General features: G+C 39.2%; 1 protein-coding gene across 2 annotated transcripts in view; it reads right to left on the bottom strand.

Moving 5' to 3' along the window:
* The window catches only part of DPY19L3 (dpy-19 like C-mannosyltransferase 3), an 80,841-nt gene that overhangs the window by 27,697 nt on the left and 28,151 nt on the right, over positions 1–24,993 (bottom strand). For both annotated transcript variants that reach the window (XM_025368679.1, XM_025368680.1), the window contains exons 5-11: positions 22,144–22,265; positions 21,396–21,541; positions 19,508–19,631; positions 18,831–18,965; positions 4,965–5,096; positions 3,163–3,264; positions 34–107 (exon numbers count right to left, since the gene is read on the bottom strand). In XM_025368679.1, the coding sequence (XP_025224464.1) occupies positions 34–107; positions 3,163–3,264; positions 4,965–5,096; positions 18,831–18,965; positions 19,508–19,631; positions 21,396–21,541; positions 22,144–22,265 (835 nt within the window). The remainder of the gene's footprint in view (positions 1–33; positions 108–3,162; positions 3,265–4,964; positions 5,097–18,830; positions 18,966–19,507; positions 19,632–21,395; positions 21,542–22,143; positions 22,266–24,993) is intronic.

The raw sequence follows: 24,993 nt of genomic DNA on the forward strand, positions 1-24,993 counted from the left end.
AATAGCAAACATAGATTTTCAATTCAGTTATACCTTGTTGCTCCAAGCCCAAATTTTGCCTTCAGAAATTTAAATATGTGTTCATCTGACTTCAGGTTAAGAATTTTCTATCAAGGAAAGAGAAAACAAAAATTGCTATTAGTCCTTTAGGCATAGTTTCCTGATAATTTCCCATTGAATTTATATATTCAGTGTCCAATTTCATAGGAGCGTGTGGGTGTATAAAATCAGTAAATGCTCACAGTAGTTCTCAGAACTGAGGAATTCCAAAGCAGGGACTTCCAAACTCCTTCCAATCCCCACTCCCCATTTTAGCATAATCCTTTATTCAAAAAACATCTTATACATAAGTTAAATATGCAAAATAGGTAAAAGATGAGATTTTTTGGTTTCAGGGAGAGGGAGAAGGCTGAGGCATAGTGAGCGTAAGTTTTCAGACCAGAAAACTGACAAGACGATGATCTGAAACCTCAAATAGATACATCACCCACAAGGCCTGTCTGGCTTTGGGGCTTTTGGTCTGTGGATATAATCGATCCAAGACTTATTCACTCAAAGACAATTCAAGACAGTTGTAACCCTCAAGGGGTGGACAGACAAATATGAGTGTTCATCATTAGTGATTACAATTTTAACTCATATAATTCTATTTTAAATTTGTGGCTTAAAAATCCATATATAATAACACAAATGGTGAAGAAATTCTATTCGAAGAAAAATGAAGATAGGGAAAAAACATGAAGCCACAACTGAGTTCAGTACACACAATATATTCATTAGAGATGAGCCACAAATCTGGTCTTTTGCATTCCAGCAGCAAATGCAAAGAGGTAGGTCAATATATTTATGTTACTCACAGGTTTATAAGAGTAAAACAAAGCAGTTGCTCAGAAGAGATCCTAACAGTCCTAGAACTGAGACTCAAAATAAATTTTTCCCATGGGTACAGCAAAAACAGCAAGGACTTTCAAGGAAAAGTTTCTCTACTTCCTCTTGTTGTAGGTCACTGACAAGACATCAAGTGCAATTCAACAGATGTTATTCTTTGGGGATTCAAAAAATGGTGGTCCAGGGATGCAGCTCTTTACTGATTTAATCCAAGAACAGGTCATGAATATGTATAGTGGGTCAATGGAAGAATTGTGTATCTTTTGGCCACTTTTCCAGAAATGCTAGCAGTTCCACTCAAATAAGCTTTTTTTGAAAAAAAATTTTTTAGTAGAGTTTAGGTTTTGCTATGTTTCCCAGGATGGTTTTGAACTCCTAGCTAGCCTTAGGCGATCCTCCCAGCTTAGCCTCCCAAAATGCTGGAATTACAGGCATAAGCCACCATACCTGGCTTTGAATAAGCTTTTTAATTTTTGTGGGCACATAGTAGATGTATGCAATTATGGAGTATATGAATATTTTTTTACAAGCATATAGTGTGTAATAATCCCACCAGGATAAATGGGGTATTCATCAACTCAAAAAAAAGCTTTTGGCTGAGTGCAGCGGCTCGTGTCTGTAATCCTAGCACTGTGGGAGGCTGAAGTGGGGGGATACCTTGAGCCCAGGTGTTTGAGACCAGCCTGGGAAACATGGCAAGATCCCATCTGTACAAAAATTGTGAAAATTAGCCAGGTGTGGTGGCACACACCTGTAGTCCCAGCTACTCAGGCTGAAGTGGAATGACTGCTTGAGCCCAGGAGGTCAAGACTGCCATGAACCAAGATCGTGCCACTGTACTCCAGTCTGGGTGGCACAGTGAGATCCCGTCTCAAAAAAACAAAAACAGAAACAAAAGTAGAAATTCAAAAATAAATTATTGACAAGTACTGAACTGTATGGAGTTTAAGAACATACTGACAGCCGAGCATGGTGACTCATGCCTATAATCCTTTGGGAGGCCAAGGCAGGTGGACTGCTTGAGCCTAGGAGTTTAAGACCAGCCTGGGCAACACAACAAAACCTTGTCTCGACAAAAAATACAAAAATTAGCGTGGTGATATGCATCTATAGTCCCAGCTACTCAGGAGGCTGAGGTGGGAGGACACCTAAGCCCAGGAGATCGAGGGTGCAGTGAGCCGTGACCACACCAGTGCATTCCAGTCTGGGTGAGAGATCCTGTCCAAAAAAACAAAACAAAACAAAAAAAAGAACACAGTGACATAGTGACTGGCTGAGTGAAGACTCTTTTTTTCTTTGATAGTCAACAGACGTGAACAAGGACCACAGTTCTCTTGTGGAAAAGGAGCTTGTTTTGCAGATGCCTCCTATCCTGAGACCAACCTTCTAGGACAGGCAAAATTATCTGAAGAAATCAATGTAGTTTTGCTCTAGCATAAAAACAAATGGGACATCATTTCCAAGAACTATACCTTTAATAAAGCCTACCCTGAAAAAAAATTAAAAAGCCAATAAAAACATTTAAAAAGTATGTTAAACTAAGCAGAGCCCCTGGGGCAATGTAAAAATCTTAGCAAAGCACCTACTGGACATAAAACCAATGGATGTCTACGTTACTAAATGAGTTGTTCTGTTAGGCATGTTACATATAAGTCAGTTAAATGTTGGGAAAAATGAGCTTAACTCTTCTTTCTAGCAGAAAGTAGATAGTAAGGCCAGTTTACTTATTAACTGAACTCAATAAAAATCATGTCTTTTTTCTTTAAGTACCACAGTACAGAAAGCTATGTGTATATTATGGTACTGAAAATAAAAAATTTAAATTTAGGGAAATATTTGTTTAATGCTTTTTAAGCTTTTAAAAGTTTCATAACAAAAGGTGAGTAACTTCAAGGTGGAACATAAGAGTACATACAAATGAATGACTAAAATCAATAAAATAATCGTTGTTACTAAGACGAAGTTAAAACTGAGCCTGTTTGAAGTAAAACCGGTAACTCTCCAGTCACGGTAATACACTTTATAAAGCAAGAATTTATTTAAAATTGAAAGTTTCAAAGAAGCCAGGTGTGGTGGCACCTGTAGTCCTAGCAACCTGGGAGGCTAAGGTGGGAGGGCCATTTGAGACCAAGTGTTCAAGGACAGCCTGGGAAATGGCAAGGCCCAGTCTCTAAAAAAATTGGTTTATTAAAAATGAAAAAGAAAGTTTCAAAAATTATCCCAATGCCACAAGTTAATTAAAAATACATTAAATATATCATTTTATTAACTTACCTTAATTATGTTGTTGAGAAAAAGTGTCAAACATAAAACCATAAATAAATGTAACAAAAGTTTCCCAAGCCTATTAAGGAAGCTTCCAGTTTTCAGATTTTTCTAGAAATTAAAAGAGTTATGTTTTAATTCTTAAGTTTTAAAATAACTTCATAAACACTGAAGATAAGCTTACTTAAGGATTTAAAAACACTGGCTCATACAACATAAAGGGAAAATACACGTGGAAAATACAACCTACTCATTTTCATGGGATTACACTGTCTTAATATCTATGATTTTCTAGTAGTAAATGAGTCACTTAATAATGAGCTTCATAAGATGACGAAATGTGTCCTAGTCTTTTTTTTTTTTTTTCCTAATTATTTTTTAAGACCTAAGCAACTGGACGATTGGGGTCTGCCATTTGGAAGGTATTCAGGATATGCTGACCGAACAAACTGTTACATCTTTTTTTTTTTTTTTTTTTTTTTTTTTTCTCTTTTTCTTTTGAGACGGAGTCTCACTCTGTTGCCCAGGCTGGAGGGCAGCAGAGCGATCTCAGCTCACTGCAAGCTCCCCTTCCCGGGTTCACGCCATTCTCCTGCCTCAGCCTCCCGAGTAGCTGGGACTACAGGCGCCCGCCACAACGTCCAGCTAATGTTTTGTATTTTTAGTAGAGACGGGGTTTCACCATGTTAGCCAGGATGGTCTTGATCACCTGACCTCGTGATCTGCCCTCTTCGGCCTCCCAAAGCGCTGGGATTACAGGCATGAGCCACCTTGCCCGGCCCTGTTACATCTTTTATCCATTAATTCCCACATCACAGACATAGTTACAACTCAGTTACATAAAAGACCTATAGGTGTAAAAAGAAGTACATTGTGCCTTTTGACATGTAATAGTTTTCTTATAATCATCAGATAATTTTATACATTGTTAAATATAATAATATCTTAACAGTTCAAATACGAGCAATATTTATTTATAATTAAGGTTAAAAGGACGATTGTGAACTGCTGTTTTTGACAGTCAACTAAAAGCCTTTGTCCATAACAATTCTCACTCAAAAGACTAATAAGAAAAATGATTTCTTTTTCTCAAAGTGGAAAACAATGGCTTCTTGACACAGAAATGTTTCTAGTATATGTGAAACAGGATGTTATAATTTTAAGCAAAAACAAATGACTCATGTCTTATGTAAATACAAGAAATTTAATTATATAAATAAAGCTAAAAGAGCAAGTCATTGTTTTCAAACATGATTTGACAATACCCTAGGAAATGTTTCACTGTTTCTAAAGCTATTTATTTGGATTTTCAAAATTCTCAAAACAGAGTTAATTGTGGTTCACCTCAAAGTAACTAGTATGGTATGGAAGGATGGGGAAAAGAGTAGCTTTACTACATCAAATGACAACAGGGTATCCACCAACGTGAAAGACTGTGATGAACACGCTCCCAACATAAGCAGGAGACTCTTCTCGCTCCTGAGTTCACACTCATGAAAATTAAAAACTTTTCTCTTTTACTTTAACTTTAAATCAGTGGCATTCAACCAAGCACCTTTAGCCGATCCCCACATTGAAGGTAAGGTTCCATTTCTCTAAGAAATAACTGTCAAAACAAAAAGATGACCTCAGAAAGCTTGAAACAGAAATGCTACCACACGCACATGAAAAAGCACACAATGCCACTTGCGCTTTTTAGTGCGAAGTCAGGTCGTAAATTTCCCTTTGTATGCTGTATGAAAATAAGGTTCAATAAGCCACGCAATTAAAAAAAAAGGTTACTTCAATAAACGACAAAAAAAAAGTCCTACCTGAAGCTTTCTTGCAATGAATACTGAAAGGTTAAAACTGATGAGCAGCGATCCAAGAATCATGGAATTAAAAAACTGAAGAATGCAGACCAGGAGTAAACTTGTTATCTGTATTCCATACAGCCACGTCGCCTGCAAGAACCAAAGATTAGATGAGTACAAATATTTTACCAAGAGATCACCACATGCCGACATGTTGGTCATGAGTTGGATACAACCTCAGCTTACAAATAATGCAGAAAACACACATAGCTTTAAGAAACACAATCTAGGCTGGGCGTGGTGGCTCACACCTGTAATCCCAGCACTCTGGGAAGCCGAGGTGGGTGGGATCACTGGAGGCCAGGAGTTCAAGACCAGTCTGGCCAACATGCTGAAACCCCATCTCTATTAAAAATCCAAAAAAAAAAAAAAAAGGCCTGGTGCGGTGGCTCATGCTTGTAATCCCAGCACTTTGGGGAGGCCAAGGCGGGCAGATCACAAGGTCAGGAGATCGAGACTATCCTGACTAAGAAGTGAAACCCCGTCTCTACTAAAAAATACAAAAAATCAGTCAGGCATGGCGGCAGGTGCCTGTAGTCCCAGCTACTTGGGAAGCTGAGGCAGGAGAATGGCATGAACCCGGGAGGCAGAGCTTGCAGTGAGCTAAGATCACGCCACTGCACTCCACACTGGGGGACAGAGCGAGACTCCGTCTCAAAAAAAAAACCGGGTGTGGTGGCTCGTGCCTGTGATCCCAGCTACTTGGGAGGCCGAGATAGAAGAATCGCTTGAACCCATGAGACAGAGGTTGCAATGAGCCCGAGAATGCGCCACTACACTCCAGCCTGGGCAACAGAGCGAGACTCCATCACAAGAAAAAAAAAAAAAAAAAAGAAACACAATCTAAAAAAGGAAACTAAATCATATACATACCAACTGTTTATTTACCTTTTAATAACAAACGTTCTACCATTAATTAAAAGGGAAGTAAAGAGGGATGATATGAAGTAGAGGATATAAACAACAACATAAATGTATTTATTTCTGGGAATTGGCAAAGGCCATTTGTAATCTTCAGTTTTCTTTTCAACTATTTCAGTTACTGTTTATGGCCAACAATAAGTACTTTACTGTGTGCTCTGTTATTTCCTAGCTTTCCATACTCTATACTTTAGGACTGTTTCATTCCTTGCTTTGTCTGTGTGAGTGTGTGCCCAGATCCCCTGATCAGACTGCAAACCCCTCCTGCTGCATGACCTTGTTTTCTTCGACCTCACAGCTTCACAGCAGGCAGCACAGTACAGTGGGCAATGACATCAGCTCCGGCACCAACAGCACGGTACTGCAGTTCCGATTCTGCTGCACACCAGCTATGTGACCTAAATGGTTCATCCGTGAACCAGAGACGATGACACCTTCCTCACAGAGTTGATGTAGGGTCTGACAAGAACCAGATGTGGTAATGTATGAAAATGCCTGGTGGCCACGCACGGTGGCTAATGCCTGTAATCCCAACATCTTGGGAAGCTGAGACAGGAGGATCGCTTGAGCCCGGGAGTTCAAGACCAGCCTGGGAAACACAGCGAGACTGTGTCTCTACAAAAATAAAAAAAACTAACCAGGTATGGTAGTGCAAAAGCCTGTAGTCCCAGCTGGTCAGGAACCTGAGGCTGGAGGATCACTTGAGTCCAGGAGGTTGAGGCTGCAGTAAGCTATGATTGCTCCACTGCACTCCAGCCAGGGTAACAGAGCAAGACCTGGTCTCTAAAAAAAAGAGGGGGATGGGCGGGTGGGGAGGAAATGCCTGGCACATAATGAGCGCTAAGGATTAACTCTCGATGTAACAAAAATTGTTGACAGGTTGATACTAAAAGCAGCAAAACACAACTAACTTGAATACACGAAACATGCCACAAAGAAAAAAAAGGCAGTTCCTAACAAAGAGTAGACACTTATTCTGTTTTCTTCTTCTCTTTCAAATCAGACAATGCCATACTCATACTGACATGTGAAAAATACCAGTTTTATTCAGCAGCAAATCTGATTTTCTCCATGGTTTTGTTCTCTTAACCTCAAGGGAAAAAAACCTATTGATAGAAGCATTGAAAAGTGAGGCTTGCAGCAGTTCAGCGCTTTGCTTAGTGTCAGTGGGAACCCAGGGAAATGGATGCGGATGATCTTTAGGATCATGAAGATAATGTATCTTACTCTAGGAGAGTTAGACACTTCAGAAAAACACAAACAAGAAATAGCAATCGATAGGTAGGCTCTTGAGTCAAAACCCAGCACCATTACCTAAAGAAATAATATTGATTTCATAGCAGTATATAGTATTTCATGTACAGGATTTTACATCCTTCACATCCTACCATATCCTTTTCTCACATCAGTGACTATTCTGTGAAAACTTAAATTTTAAATGGTTATGTAACATTCCACCATATGCCATAATTTGTTTGCCACTGGACCATTTAGGTGTTTCTGGCTTTTTATTAACATTGTGAACATCCTTTTAAAAATTTTTTTCAGATCTGATTCTCAGAATTTCTAATCGAATTCTGATTAGTTATGTATTTTGTTCACTGCTGTATCCCCAGCACCTTAAAGAATGCCCACCAGAAGAGTGGCACTTAATAAACACTGGAGGAATGGATGAATAAAAACATTTCCTTAGGGATAGATTCCTGAGTACAATTACTGGTTAGAGAAGGAAGAGTTTTTCCTTCTTAGCAGTTTTATTAGTTGATATAATTCATACACCCACCATCAAATTCACCCATTTCAAGTGTACACTTCATGATTTTTGGTATATTCACAGAATTGTGCAACTATCACCTCAGTCTAATTTTATGACATTCTCATCACTCCAAAAGAAACCCATCTCCACTAGCCATCACTTGCCATCATCCCCTACCCCTAGCCCCGGCAACCACTGATGCACTGTTCTCTACAGATTTGTAAATTCTGGACATTTCACAGAAATGGAATAAAGTGCAATCTTTTTTGGCTATCTTCTCTTACTTAGCACGGTGTTCTCAAGTTTCATCCATGTTGCACCATGTATCAACATTCTTTTTTATTGCTGAACACTATTTATTGCACGGCCAGACTACATTGTTTATGGAAGGGATATGGGCATTCGGGTGGTTTCCACTTTGTAGCTATGAATCACATTGCTATGAACATTCATATACAAATATTTTTGCATGGTTATGTTTTCATTTCTCTTGGTATGTATCTAGGAGTGGGATTGCTAAATCATATGGTAGCTCTATATTTAAAATCAGGAAACGCTGAGGAAATGCTGGTTTTCAAAGTGACTACATCATTTTATAATCCCATCATCATCAACTAATTTCTCCACATCCGTGACATTTGTCTCTGTTTTTTAATTTTAGCCATCCAAGTGGGTGTAAAGTGGTATCTGCTTGTGGTTTTGATTTGCATTTCCCTGATAGCTAATGATGTTGAGCATCTTTTCACGTGTTTATTGGACATTTACGTATCTTACTTAGAGAAATATCTACCCAAATCCTTTGCTATTTTATCACTGAAAGAGTTATAAGAGTTCTTCATACATTCTGGAATTCCTGATCAGATATATGATTACAAATATTCTCTCTCGTTCTATGGGCTGTCTTTTCACTTTCTTAATACTACACTTTTGAGTACAACAGTTTTAATTTTGATGAAGTCCAACTAATCTGCTTTTGTAAAAGTCACTTGTGCTTCTGGTGTTGTATCTAAGAAGGTCTGTGCTACTCCAAGGTCATGGAGAGTTATTACTATGTTTTCTTCTAAAAGTTTTGGTTTTAGCTCTTACACTTAGGTCTGTGATTCGCTTTGAGTTAGTGTGTACAGTGAGAGGAAGGGGCTCAACTTCATGCTTTTGCATGTCGGTATCAGTTATTCCTGCATCATTTGTTGAAAAGACCATTAATTCTCCATTTAATTATCTTCAAAACCTTGTTGAAAATCAACTGACCATTTCTAGTGAGGGTTTATCTCTCTCAATTCTATTCCTTGGGTTTACGTCAACCGTTCTGCCAGTATCACACTGTCCTGATTACTATAGCTTTCTAGTAAGTTTTGTAATTGGAAAGTGTGAGTCTTCCAACTTTACTCTTCTTTTTGAAGATTGTTTTAGCTATTCTGGGTCCCCTGAGTTTCCATATGAATTTCAGGATCAGCTTGTCAATTTCTGCAAAAACTCCTCCGGGATTCTGAGAGGGAATGTGTTCAATTTGTAGATCAATTTGGGGAGCACTGCCATCTTAACAACAGTTAAGTCTTCCAACCCAAGAACATGCATTATCTTTCCAATCTAGGCGTTTAAAACTTTCAGCAATGCTTTGTGGTGTTTTGTAAAGCACAAGTTATCACTTTGGGTTAAATCTGTACCTATGCATTTGACTCTTTTTGATGCTCTTCTTTCTAGGCAGTGTTTGTGTCCTTTGTTCCCTTTTCTTATCGGTTTATAAATGGTTTTCTCATGGATGTGTAGGAACTCTTTAAGGATACTAACTCATTTACAAATGCTTTTTTTCCAAAAACATCTTTCTGTTTGCCTTTATTTGTGGGTGTTTTTTGATGTTTACCGTTCTTTTTATATCAAGTGAGCTTATTTCCAGAAAAAGGGGCAGTTTGTGTAACAACAAGATTGTATAGTTTTATATACATTCAAATGAAGCATTGCTGATGAACAGCCAAAAATGTAAAATTGAGCAGTACTGTGTATTAGGAAGTCCTGGATTATCAGTGGTATACTGGATATTCTTTCCCGGTTCTATTAGTACAGTACAGTATAGAAACAAGGCAGCAAGAACATAGTTGACCCCTGAACAACACAAGTCCAATTATACATAAGATTTTATTCTGCCTCTGCTACTCCTAAGACAGCAAGACCAACCCCTCCTGTACCTCCTCCTCCTCGGCCTACTCAATGTGAAGACGATGAGGATGAAGACCTTTGTGATGATCCACGTCCACTTAATAAACAGTAAGCACATTTTCTCTTCCTTTGGATTTAACATTTCCCTTTCTCTAGCTTACTTTAAGAACATAGTACATAATGCATCACATACAAAATACATGTTAATCAACTATGTTATTGATAAGGCTTCTGGTCAACAGTAGGCTACTAGTGGTTGAATTTTTGGGGAGTCAAAAATTGTGTGCAGATTTTCAACTGCTGGGGGAAGACACTGGCACCTGTAGCCCCTGTGTTGTTCAAGGGACAACTGTATATCCTTTCTGTGTATAATAACTGCAGTTGTCTTCAATGGATCGTGTTCAGGCTCCTTATCACCATTCATAATAACCACAGTTAACATCTGTTTAACATTAATAAAATACCAAAATTTTTCTATATGACCCACGTACGACTCATTCAACTTAGGCAGCCTGGCTGCAGACTCTGTGTGCTTAACCACTATGCTATACTGGCTACCACATAAATAGTACCACAGAGGCTCAAAACTTTGCTTTATACATTTGTGTACATTTAAGGGGTACAAGTACAGTGTTGTTACATGTATATAACATATACTGACGAAGTCTGGGCTTTTCCTGTATCTATCACTCAAGTAATGTGAATTGTATCCATTAAGCACTCAACACCCACCCACCTCCCACTCTTCCTGAGACTCAGAACTTTGGAAGTCTGTTAAGATTGAAAAGTTTTAATGTTCCAAGGCAATTATGGAGGAGGTTCACAATTTTACTAATCTTTCAAAGAGCCAGCTCTACCTACCTATCTATCCATCCATCCATCCATCCATCCATCCATTCATGAGACGGAGTTTCGCTCTCATTGCCCAGGATGGAGTGCCATTTCGCGGTCTCGGCTCACTGCAGCCTTCGCCTACTGGATTCAAGCAATCCTCCCGCTCAGCCTCCCAAGTAGCTGGGATTACAGGTACCCACCACCACGCTGAGCTAATTTTTGTATTTTTAGTAGAGATGGGGTTTCACCATGTTGGCCAGGCTGGTCTTGAACTCCTAACCTCAGGTGATCCACCCGCCTCAGCCTCCCAAAGTGCTGGGATTATAGGTGTGAGCCACCATGCCCGACCAAGCTAGCTCTTTTTAATTAATTCTATTATTCATATGTTTTCAATAGCATTGATTTCTGCTCTTTACTATTTTCTTCTCCTGGCTTGAATTTATTTTGTTCCCTTTTTTAAGGTGAAAGCTTGGATGACTGATTTCAGTCTTTTCTAATGTAAGTATTTTAGTGCTACACATTTTCCTCTTAATACTGCTTTGGATGTGTCCCACAAATTTAAATATGCTTCACTTTCATTTTCATTGAGTTCAATGCTCTCCAAGGGTTCCTCTTTGACTCTTTTTTAGTGTATATCTTAATATTTTTTTAAAGTGGTTATTCTGGCTATTACTACTATACATGTAACAGTGAGTTTAACTCCCAAGTATTGAAACATTTCCTGTTATCTTTCTGTACTGATTTCAAATTTGAATCCATTGTAGTCAGAGATTATATTCTCTATAATCTTAATTAATTTATGTTTGTTGTTTTATGGCTCGGGAGATAGTCTATGTTGGTAAGTATTCTGTGACTGCTTGAAAAGAATGAGTATTCTGCTGTTGTTGGGTGGAGTTTCTGTAAATGATTATTAGATTCTGTTGGTTGAAGGTGTTGTTGGGTTCTATATCTCTGATGATTTTCTGTCTGGTGTTCTATCAATTGTCCAGAGAGAGGTGTTGAAGTCTCAAACTACAATTGTGAATTTGTCTATTTCTCCTTTCAGTTCGGTCAGTTTTTGCTTCACACATGTCGCAGTACTGTTGTTTGGTGCAGGTACACTTAGGATTGCTATGCCTTCTTGGTACACTAAACCTTTTATCATTATATAATGTTCTGTTCTGTCCCTAGTAATTTTCTTTGCTCTGATATCTACTTTCTCTGATATTAACATAGCTACTCCTTTCTTTTGATTAATACTTGCATGTTGTATCTTTCTCCACCCTTCTACTTTCAACTTATCTATACTGTTGTATTTGAAGTGTGTTTTAGACAACAGTTGGGTCATGCTTTTTAAATCCACCCTGCCATCTCTTTAATTAGTGTATTTAGATCATTTACCTTTAATGTAATTATTGCTATTTTAGGTATTAAATCTACTCTTTTATTCTTTTTTGTTTGCTTGTTTCTAATTCCTGCTTTCTTCTTCCTGCCTTCCTTTTTTTTTTTTTTTTTTTTTGAGACGGAGTCTCGCTGTGTCCCCCAGGCTGGAGTGCAGTGGCGCGATCTCAGCTCACTGCAAGCTCCGCCTCCTGGGTTCATGCCATTCTCCTGCCTCAGCCTCCTGAGTAGCTGGGACTACAGGTGCCCACTACCGCGCCCGGCTAATTTTTTGTATTTTTAGTAGAGACGGGGTTTCACCGTGGTCTCGATCTCCTGACCTTGTGATCCGCCCGCCTCGGCCTCCCAAAGTGCTAGGATTACAGGCGTGAGCCACCGCGCCCGGCCTTCTTCCTGCCTTCCTATGGGTTATCTGAACATTTTTAGAATTTCATTTTTATTTATCTATACTGTTTTTTCATGTACTGCCTCGTATAGTTTTTAAAGTGGTTATTCTGGCTATTACATTATGCATTAACAACTTATTACAGACTAGTGGTATGGACATTTTAACTGTTTGAGTGAGGCATAGAACCCTAACTTCCATTTAAGTCTCATTACCCTTCCCATTTTATATTGTTTTAAGTATTTCTTTTACATACAGAGAACCGCATAAGACAGTGCTATAATTTTTGCTTCAGCCATCAAATATAATATATATATTCTTTTGAGATGAAGTTTCCCTCGTCTCCCAGGCTGGAGTGCAATGGCGCAATCTTGGCTCACTATAACCTCCGCCTCCTGGGTTCAAGCAATTCTCCAGCCTCAGCCTCCTGAGTAGCTGGGATTACAGGCACCCATCACCACGCCCGACTAATTTTAGTATTTTTAGTACAGATGGGGTTTCGCCATGTTGGCCAGGCTGGTCTCGAACGCCTGACCTCAGGTGATCTGCCCACCTCGTCCTCCCAACGTGCTGGGATTACAGGCATAAGCTACCACGCTGAGCCTCATAATTTAGAAACTCAAGAGAATAAGAAAAGTCTGTTATATTTATTCACATTTTTACTTTTTTCATTGCCTTTTCTTCCTTTCTGATGCTCTTAAATTCCTTATTTCCTTTCTGTTTCAACAACTTCCTTTAGCCATTCTCTTAAGGTAGGACTGCTGGCAATATTAGTTTCCTTAATTGAGAATGTTTTGATTTCTCTTTCATTCCTGAAGGGCATTTTAACTAGGTATAGGAGTAGAGGCTGACAGGTTTTTTTTTTTTTTTTTGAGACAGAGTCTCACTCTGTCGACCAGGCTAGAGTGCAGTGGCATGATCTAGACTCACTGTAAGCTCTACCTCCTGGGTTCATGCCATTCTCGTGCCTCAGCCTTCCGAGTAGCTGGGATTACAAGTGCCTGCCACCACGCCCAACTAATTTTTTGTATTTTTAGTAGAGACAGGGTTTTACTGTGTTAGCCAGGATGGTCCTGATCTCCTGACACTGTGATCCACCCACCTCGGCCTCTCAAAGTAGTAGGATTACAGGCATGAGCCACTGCACCCAGCCTTGACAGTTCTTTTTTTCTCCATCTGAAAACACTATGCCACTTCCTTTTGGCCTCCATGTTTTTTATTTTTATTTTTTTTGCTTTTATTTTTGAGACTGGGTTTTGCTCTGTTGCCCAAGTTAGAATGCAGTGGTGCAATTACAGTTCACTGCAGCCTCAATTTCTCCCACTTCAGCCTCCCAAGTATCTGAGACCTCAGGCACGTGCTACCATGCCTGGCTAATCATATTATTATTATTATTTATAGAGATGGCGTTTCATCATGTTGCCCAGGCTGGTCTCAAACTCCTGGGCTCAAGCAATCCACCTGCCTCAGCCTCCCAAAGTGCTGGGATTATAGGCATGAGTCACTGGGCCCAGCCCTTCCATGGTTTTTGATGAGGAATTCACTGTCATTCTAATTGGTTTTCCCCTATAGGTACAGTATTTTTCTGACTACTTTAAACTTTTTTTAAAATTTATGTTTACTCTCCAGAAGTTTGATTATAATGTGTCTTAGTGTGGCTCTATTTGGATTTTTCCTGTTTGATATTAGCTTAGCTTGTTGATTCTGAAGGTTTATAGCTTTTGCCAAATTTGAGGAAATTTCAACATTTTTTCCAAAAGTATTTATTTGCATACTTTTTTCAGCTTCAGTACACTCTTTTCCTGTCGTCTTCTGGGATTCTGATTACCTGAATGTTAGACTTTTCATTATAGTCTCACAGGTCCTTGAGGCTCTGTTCATTTTTGTTTCATTCTATTTTTTCTTGTTCAGATTAGGTAATTTCTAAATTGTTCTATCTTCAAGTTCACTGATTCTTTCCTCTGACCACTTCATTTTGCTGTTGAGTCCATTCACTGAGTTTTAAGCTTTGATTATTGGAATTTTTCTGTTCTAAAATTTCCACTTGCTTATTCTTTGTGTCTTCTCCTTGTTTGCTTAGAGCTTGTATTTTCATTTGCTTCAAGTGTGTAACTGCTCAATGAAGCTTTTTTTTTTTTTATGATGGCTGCCTTAAATTCCTTGTAAGATAATCCAATTTCTGTGTATCTCAGTGTTAGCATCTATTGACTGTCTCTTCTCACTCAAGAGATATTTTCCTGATTCTTAATATAAGAAGTGATTTTTTTTTTTGAGACAGAGTCTTGCTCCGTTGTCCAGGTTGGAATGCAGTTGCCCCATCCCAACTCACTACAACCTCCGCCTCCTGGGCTCAAGCTATTCTCCTGCCTCAGCCTCCTGAATAGCTGCGTTACAGGCACATGCCACCACAGCCAGTTAATTTTTGCATTTTTAGTAGAGACAGGGTTTCACCATGTTGCCCGGGCTGATCTCAAACTGACCTCAAATATCTGCCTGCCTCGGCCTCCCAAAGTGCTGGGATTATAGGCATAAGCCACTGTGCCTGGCCTAAGAAGTGATTTTTAACTGTATCCTATTACATTATGGGACCCTGGATCTTATTTAAATCTGCCATGTTAGCAGGCCTCCTGTGACACCATGTGTCTTGGTCCATTTAGGCTGCTATGTAACAAAATACTGTAATCTAGGTAGCTTATAAACAACAAAAGAGTTACTTCTCATAGTTCTGGAGGCTGGGAAGTTCAAGATCAAGGAACTGGCAGATTCACTGGCTGGTGAGGGCTTGTTTCCTGATTCATTCATGGCACTTTTTTGCTGTGTCCTCCTCACATGGTGAAACAGCTCCCTTGTGCCTGTTTTATAATGGCACTAAACACCTCCTAAAAGGCCCTACCTCCTAATACCATCACCTTGGGCGTTTGGGTTTCAACATATAAATTTGGTGGCGGACCACAAAAACATTCAAACTATGCCAACGCTACACTAACGGGGAAAGAAGGGTGCTGCCTCGTTACTTCCAGACGGAAATGGAAGTCCAAGGTGCCCACTTGCCCTCCACTGACATCTGGGGGTCAGCAGAAGGTGTGCTTCCTTATTGCTGGGTGAAGGTGAAAGTTCAGGCTCTCTACAGGTCCCTGCTGACACATCCTGGCTGGGAGAGATAGAAGTGCGTCACCACTGCTCCTTACGTGGTCCACCGACAGCATGGGGTCGGGCAGTAGATAGAGAAAGGCTTATTCCATCTGGGTGGTGGTTAGAGTCTCCACCTCCCTGTTGGCCTCCTCTGACACCATCCTGACAGAGAGGGGACAGGATGTCTCATTACCACTGAGTGAGAGTTGAAGTCCAGGTTTCCCAAGCGGCCTTCACAGATGTCTCTGGGAGATGGTGAAAGTTCTGGTTCCCCACTAGACTTCTCTGACACAGGTCTGGCAGGAAGCGAGGCATGCCTAGTGACAGCTGGGTAAGGGTAGGAGTCTAGGCTTCCCACTGAACTTTGCTGATGGAGGTGGGAGTGGGGCTGTGGTTTTTTCTGTAGCATTTGGCTAGAATAAGGCAGTTAATGTTTGAAAGTGTTCTGTCTTCTTAGGCTTCCTCTCTGCTGGTCCTTTTGCTAGAGGGAGGAGGCTTTTTGTTTGTTTGAGTCCACTGGTATTCCCAGGTTTCTGACCTCTTCAGCACCCAGTCAAGGATATATGGGGCAAAAAGAAAACCCAAGAAACTCGCTGTCAAATTTTCCCTCTGGTCTCAAGGTCTCTAGGCAGTCTGATTTCTTCTCACTACCTCTGAAATTCCTCTTAGGTTTGTTATATACATATACTGTCTAAGGTTTTTAAATGTACTCTGGGGAGGAACGGGGAGGAATGTCTCCACCCCCTCTTGTCTGGAACCATATAGGGAACTTAACATGATCTCTTAAGCATTTATTATGAATGTGTCTTGTTTCCACATAAATTAAGAAAACTTTACTAACCTCCATATTTTAGCCTTTAATGAAGCTAAAGTATACACTTTATAATACGCTCGCTGTTCTGTTTTACTCTGTTCACATTTCTGACTGGAAACTTGAGTTTTTGCTGGTAAGAGTTTCATCATTCATGAAAAGATGACAAAACGGACTGAAGAAGGTACTGCTTCTTGTCACCATCTTGAGCTCTGAATTTGCATTACCTTTTTCTATACCAATTATTCCAACTCTTTCCCATTTGACATGGTTAGAGAGAAGTGATTCTAATTCATGAAGAAACTAAGTTAAATCACTTGCCTAAGCTAAAAGAGCCAGTTACTTTCAGAGCTGATAGCAGCAATTTAGTTTTATAACTCAGGATCCTTTCATTGTAATAATGTTCCTTCTTAAAGTCTGATACTTAAAACTACTTCTAATACCAACATAGCTTCAAATGCAAAAGTTGAACAAAGTTTAGAACTAAATATAAATTAGCGATATTATTTTAAAATGTTGTATGAGCCAAAACAGTACCTTTGTTTTCTAATTTTAAAAGAGATACATATTCAGATGGGCACAGTGGCTCACGTCTGTAATCCCAGCACTTTGAGAGGCTGAGGCAGGTGGATCACTTGAGGTCAGGAGTTCAAGACCAGCCTGGGCAACATGGCAAAACCCTGTCTCTACTGAAAATACAAATATTAGCCAGGTGTGGTGGCATGTACCTGCATTCCCAGCTACTTGGGAGGCTGAGGCAGGAGAACTGCTTAAACTCGGGAGGTGGAGGTTGGAGTGAGCCAAGATCACGCCGCTGCACTCCAGCATGGGAGACAGAGTGAGACTCACATCTCAAAGAAAAAAAAAGAGATACATGTTCATTATCAGAAAAAATCAAAGATCTAAAGAACAAAAAGAATATGCAGAACATCAATCATGTAGCTGACGGTTAATACTTTACCGTGTGTTTTCCCAGAACCTTTACTCATTTTCTCTATGTTTTGCTTTTTCAAAAAAATATGGGGGGAAACTAATGGTTATGTAATACTTGATTGCATAGATATGCCATCATTTATTTAAGTATACCCTACTGCTATTGGCTCAAGTCATTTCCAGTTTTTTATTTCTTTTTATCTTTTCTGCCCAGCTTTTTCTTATTACAATACAGCTAAAATGAACATGGTAGATTATTTACTTAGGACAAATTTATAGGGGTAGAAATGTTGGTGAAAAGGCAAATACATTTTTAGGCTTTTGATACGTGCTGTGAAACTACACTAAAGAAGGATTATAGGAGTGTATAGGTTACCAGCAGTGTAGGAGTGGCCACTGGCACACCTGCAGAAACACCAAATATTTTATATACATACATAAACTTTGTCCTATCTACTTGCTCTTGCTGTATTCTACCTTCCTATTCTGCCCCCACCCGACATCCCACCCAAATTTTACTCTCGTTTGTGATCCCGGTGGTCCAGTTCTAGCTTCTCACTTCTGTAAACACTTCTCTGCCTAAAAATAACTTTTCTTCTTTTAGATATATCAGTATTGCTAATTAGCAGCCATCATTTGTCTGCCTGTTCTTGATGTGTGTAACCCTTGTTTCCCAAGCTAAAAGGCACACTGTGGCTACGACAATAAATTACACATATTAGCATTTCCTGTAGTGCCCATCCTATTACAGTGTCTCAGCAGACAGGCAATGTGTATTTGCCGGTTGGCTTTCATGTTTCTTAATTCAGACTCAATCCGTTATGGAAGCTGGCTGCATCTCCTTTGATATGGCATAAATGAGAGCAAATCCTTGGGCTACACTGCTGCCTTGGATCTGGAGAAAGTATTTTATTATACTTGGGAAATATTTAAGTTATTACTACTTTAGAATAGTAACCATAAGCCATTTTAAAACTGTACACAATACATAAAATCATATTTTTGCACATGAAAAAAATGTGATTAAATGACAGCAGCAGACACTAGGAGACAGAGATGGGTTTCTTTATTCCACATGTGACTTTCAGCCAGTCAACAGGGATTCACATCCCATATTAGTTAAATGTGACTATGAAAATTTTATGAAGTACTACCAAAAAACTGTTATATACCTATTGAGTTCTTTTTTAAAAGTGGCAGTACACAGTAAGAAATCTTAAAAGAGCTATCTTACATTTTAAAATTTAAGTCATCTGTATAAATAACAATTGACCTAGGCACTTATGCTCCAAAATAAATCCATTCCATTTTTTAACTTAAAATAAGCAGAATAAAAGTTAAGATGGTCAAACTAGGCTTCATAAATTACTTAGCTTCAATTGGCCACAGCAAATTTACAGCAGATCTAAGAAACAGCTTCAATTTTACCCGTAAGTACTTGCATATTTTCATCTCATTCTATGATATAAAAACACTAAATGGCGAAAATCTCAAGTGAGAAAAGAAAGCAAAGCTCACCTTCACTGCTGGCAGCATGTCCAGGGAGTCCAGTGTGAACAGCACTAATGCTTGCATCAGCATCATAAATTGATTAAATTGCCATGTCAGACTAAAGAGAAAAGTTGATATGAAAATGGCAAGAAGTGTCAGCCTCTGTAAAAAGAAAACCTTTGTATAATTTACATGTCTCTAGTAATAAAAAACCTTGCAGACAAGTTTTCTCAAGAGCAGCCAGTATCTCTATAAACCAAACAGAAAAACCATAAACTGTTGCTCTGAAAACCCTTGCATTTGTTATTTAAGCTCTAACTATCATAAAGTGATACTTTGCATATAAATATTCACATACGGTGTGTGTATTCCACACTATTATGGAGGCGATAATGCACCAAATCACATCTCAAGAGCAAGGGCTTAAAAATTCTGACAGTTTTGCAGAAATCGTGTGTGGGTTTGCTGCAACTATTTAAGGGTAGATTATGTAGAGTACATTTTTAACATCAAAAATGAAAACATTTTCTTTGCAAAGTAGGAAAAAGCTCAGGAAAAGAAAACTTAATTTAACTCAAGTTTAAAAATTGGTCATGGAATAAGAACTATTCACATGCATTGGGATACTAAGCACATCACATTTTTTGAAGCTTCATATATAAAATTGGGGGATTAAAAATATATGAAATTTTACAAACACTTACTTCAGAAAGAGGCTGTAAGTTTGGTCTCAGGAAATATGTAATTGCTGCTATCTGAATTGCAAAGAATGGCAGCGCCCAGTTCTCCCTCAGTGGGATGGTAAACTCAACTCTTGTGGTATCTATTCTGCACAAAAGAAAACACAAATGGCCAAAGTGATAGCTTTTACAATAATTTCTTCGAAGACTTCCTCAGTGAAAGATATATTATATTAAGGACAAGTATACTTAAGATCTGATTCTGGCCACTGGTTCTCAATAACTGTCCTTATCACCATCATCATCATCCCTGTAACATAAAATTGGCATAGAGACATTTAAGTGCTCTGTCCATGGGTATGCCCTTAGCACCTGGGATTCAAACCCAGGTCAGACCTACTCACAAATGTATCATGCCAAACCCTTACTTTTATTTCTCCCTAACTTCATTAGTGTCAAGAGGCAATAAACATTTTCCCTCTCTGTATTTTTTTGGTGTTTTTTATACTTGAGTCTTAAATATGTCATTGACAGTATTTTTAAAAAACTTCCTGCCTCTCTAGAATGTGAACCCCAAGAGGGCAAGTATGGGTAAGATTTTTCATCTTTGTATACCATCTCCACACATACTAGGCATTCAATAAATGATACACATATATAACACATACATACATGTGTGTGTCTATATATCAAACAAGGTATCTATATCTACATATATCTCTATATAAAAGAGATATATAAATGAAACAATGTATCAAACAATGTATACATATATCTCATATAAAAGAAATATAGATATACAGATATCTATATCTATATACAAAATGTAACCTTTTAAGCCTCGATTTTATCGTTTCTAAAATGGGGATAATAATGGTATCTACTCTATAGGGTGCTTAGAAGAAGACATATAATGCATATTGTAAAGTGTTTGGCATACAGTAAACCCCCAACAGGATTTTAATAACAAGTAATTTGCTTAGACTTACAAAATAAAACCTGTATTAGAACTCATGCTCAAGTTTTAAGACTCCTTTTGAATACTGGTATTGCCACTGTAGGTCAGGCAATAATTCAATGATCTTGAATATGTTTTTTAAAAATGTGATTTCATAAGGCTCTACTGCTTATAATAGTAGATATTAAATAAGGCAAAAATGCCCTTGCATTTGTACATCTTTAAGCTCTACTAATTGAGAGCCATATACAACCCTATTAAGGTTGACAGTGAAGATACAATTAAAACTTCTTAGGCAAGGCACAGTGGCTCATGCCTGTAATCCCAATACTTTGGGAGGTCAAGGTGGGAGGACTGCTTGAAGCCAGGAGTTCAAGACCAGCCTGGGCAACACAGGGAGATCCTGTAGACACAGGGAGATCCTGTCTCTACAAAAATCAATTATTTTTAAAATAATTTAAAAAAAATAAAATTTTTAAAAATCTTCATTGGCTTTAAAAAAGAGCAAAAAGAACCCAAAAACTTTTTAATGACTGATATGCTAATTACCTTGATCTGATCACTATACACTCTATATGTACTGAAATATCACTATGTAGCCCATGAATATGTACAATTACTATTTGTCAATTTAAAAAAACCCTTTAAGAGATGAGATATGTGGCTGGAGAAATCTTGATCACACAGCAAACAGATAATAGGTTTGGGATTATTATGAATGATTTTCTTGATTTGCAATTCAATGCTCTCTGTTCCTCAGCTGGAATTATACGTAAGCAGCACTTTCTCCCTAACTAAACAAGAAAAATTGAGTAAACCACCAGGTAAAACCAAAGAGAAAATGCTACCAACCAATCAAATGTGGCAGAAGAAATTTCTCTTGAGCTGGAAATGAAGTCACTTCATTTTTACTTACATTTTGGAAAGAAAAGAAGCATACTGACTCCAACTCACCTATTTGTGACATACCAGAAAGCCGCCAACAGTCCTGACAGCCACGTACCACTGAGTAGCCAGCTGGTTATATAGAGAGCTGTGACATAGATCGCCTGGAGTCCAAATAAGGTGTAAATATAAAAATAAACCGGCTCTAAATATTTCTGTAAAAGAGAACAATAAAACAAGTTTGTCAGGTGCCCTAACCCTCCTCAGTGCCATTTCAAACATGACAGTAGGAACAGAATATGCAGGAGCTTGCCCCTAATTCCAAGCAGCAAGCCTACACACTTTCACCCATTCGGGCAGCCTTTCTTCCCACCACGAAGAGACAGGGGAAGGAAGTCCGTGAGAAGTCTGGCTTCACTCTTTACTCCAGAAAGGTTTATACCTAACTCAGTCCGAGGATACCTCATTCACATGAGAAGTGGTCATTGTGATTTGCTGACTTTACAAATTGTTTTATCTCAAAGATCCATCAGGACTGATTACACATTTCCAAATGAAAGTATTTACTAGCTTCTAGGCTGCATACATATATAAGCCAGGAAGCATCTATGTACAAAACCTTTTATCTTATGTAAACAAAAAGCAATATCTTACAAAACATAAAGTTCACAATATACATGGAAAAAATACGGTATTGCTGATTTTCTACTAAACCAGTTGAAGATAGGAAGGACAGATGTGACAACTTTCAGCTCAAAATGGCAGGCTTTGACTTTCATCTGATATTAACAATTCAATGTCACAAAACATAACATACCTGTATGGGTAGAACTCTATATAAAATACTGAGAAAAACCTCTTGGTAAATATTCATTCGCTGAAGGAGATTAATTGTCTTCATAGATTCAGTTTTATTATCATATATTAGGCCATGAAAACCTAAGATTGGTATGTGAAAAGTTAGGAAGAAAATAATTACACTCATAATTATTCATTCATTCAAAACTATCCACAGATTGTTTAGTATGTTGTAGAGTGTGGTAGGCATTGGGGATATAATAGTAAGCAAAAAAACCATACTCCTGCCCTCGAAGAGCTTACCACACATTCGATGGACATCATTTAAACATTTACACAAACATAGGCAAATTAAAACTTTTGTAACTGGAATGCAAATACCACCACCACCACCACCACAAGGTCCTTCTCTAGAAATGTGGGCAAGAGGATTTCACATTTCTCCACCCTGCCTTCCTGCTATGCGACCTGCAGTATCTCCTTTGGGAGAATATACATGGCCTTCCTTCTCCACTCCCCAGAACAGCTTTGGCCATGTGCTCTAACCAGCGGCATGTGAGTGGATGTAAGTCACAGCTGAGCAGAGGCTTTAGGAGACAAGGCATGTTTCTACCAGCTCTTGCTCTTGCCCTCTGCCATGACACTGGCATATTCCAAATAGGGCTTGAATGCATGGATGTTCGGGGCAGAGTAGAGCTGCAGCTCCCTCACAGCAGACATTGTCATGAGAAGGAGAACTCGACCTGCTGTTATAGAGATCCAAGCCATAGAGGTCCTCTGTCACTGTAACCAGGCTAATTAATCCAAGGCATGAATGGACAGTTCACAGAAGAAAACATGCACACAGTCCTTCCCCATAGGAGAAGATGCTCAACTTTGCTCCTATTAAAAGACTGCAAATTAAAACTACCCTGAGGGATGCTATTTCTCACCTACTGCGTTGGCAAAAAAAGTTTTACAATACACTCTGTGAGATTATTAAAAAGTAGACTCCTATATACTATAGTTGGGAATACAAAATGGTGTCATCTCTATGGAGAGGAATTTTGCAGTATCTAGCAAAATCACATAGGAATTTACCCTTTGACCCAGAAAGCCTGTGTCTAGGAATCAATCCCACACGCAGGCTGGCAAAAAGACAAAATGACATCGGCACAAGGTCACTCATGCAGCACCATTTGTACCAGCAAAAGATTGATCCAAAACAACCCAGATGTCCCTCAATAGGAGGTGCTGTGGACTGAAATGTGTCCCCCTCAAATCTGTATGCTGAAGCCCTAACCCCCAATATGACTGTTCTTGGAGACAGGGCCTACAGGAGGCAATAAAGGGTAAGTGAGGTCACACAGTTGGGGTCTTAATCTGATAGGACTGGTGTTCTTATAAGAGGAACAGACAAGAGCTTGCCCTTGTGCTCTCTCTGCATTTGCACACAGGAAAGGCTATGTGAGGACACAAGAAGAAAAGGGCATCTACAAAGCCAGGAAGAGACGCCTCAATAGAAACCAATCCTAACAGCACGAGGATCTTGGACTAGCCTCCAGAAGGGAGAGAAAAATTTCTGTTGTTTAAGCCACGGAGTCTGTGGTATTACATTACGGCAAGCCTGAAGTCTAACACAGGAGTGTTACGGATGGATAACTCTCCAACTCTTAGGTTGGAGAGTTATGGGCCCTCATGATGGGATTAGTGGCCTTAAAAGAAGTGACACCAGAGAACTCGCTCTTCTCTTTCTGCCATGTAAGGACAGAGCAAGAAGGTGGCTGTCTGCAAGCCAGGAAGACAGGCCTCCCTAGAACCTGACCATGTGGCTCCCTAACCTCAGACTTCCAGCCTCCTAAACTGTGAGAAAAAAAATTTCTGCCATTTAAGCCACCCAGTCTGTTGTGTTTTAATTCATTAATTTTTTTTATTTTTAAAATTTTGATACGGAGTCTTGCTCTGTCACCCAGGCTGGAATGCAGTCGCATGATCTCAGCTCACCACAACCTCTGCCTCCCAGGTTTAAGCGATTCTCCTGCCTCAGCCTCCCGAGTAGCTGGAATTATAGGCATGCGCCACTATGCCCGGCTAATTTTTTTGTATTTTTAGTAGAGACAGGGTTTCTCCAGGTTGGTCAGGCTGGTCTCGAACTCCCGACCTCAGGTGATCCGTCCGCCTCGGCCTCCCAAAGTGCTGGGATTACAGGCGTGTGCCACCACACCTGGCCTTGGGGGATCATTTTAAACTGCAACAAATAGCAAAACAATGCAAAGGCCATGGCATAAAAGAGATTTTCTGAAAAGGACACTGCAGTGTGAGAGCTGAGACAAGGAGGCAGAGTGTCACCTCATTCAGTCTCTGTGGGAAACACATATGCCAGAGACTATTCTGTTGCTCTGGACATGTCCACGAATGACTGTGAAAGCACTATTAATACTGATTTTAGGTTATAAGTACATTTTAGGAAGTAAAAACTATGCGATCTGTGAATAACAAGGTTTGATTGTATGGGGAAAAAATGAATACTAAGCCTGCCTTTCTTGTATAAACTGTACTGCAAGGTAGCCAAACAATGAGAAGTTTCTCTATATAACAGAGTTCCAACTCATAAATACAGGAGGAATGACAGAATTAGAAGGTCACTAATTTGCATCCCTACTGAAATAAGAACTACAGACGATAATCATCAATGGCTGCTAAAACCAGTAAAGGGCTGGTGAGTAATTACCCTCATTATGGATGAATCTGTCTATCAACACAGGGACCAACTCATTAATTTTTATGGCACAAAACCAAAGATAACCAAAATGTCATGTCTCCTAGGTGATAAAACTACAAGTACAAAACATCACTTATGGGCTGGGTGCAGTGGCTCATGCCTATAATT

The sequence above is a fragment of the Theropithecus gelada genome, chromosome 19 (assembly GCF_003255815.1).
Source record: "Theropithecus gelada isolate Dixy chromosome 19, Tgel_1.0, whole genome shotgun sequence".
Lineage (NCBI taxonomy): Eukaryota > Metazoa > Chordata > Mammalia > Primates > Cercopithecidae > Theropithecus > Theropithecus gelada.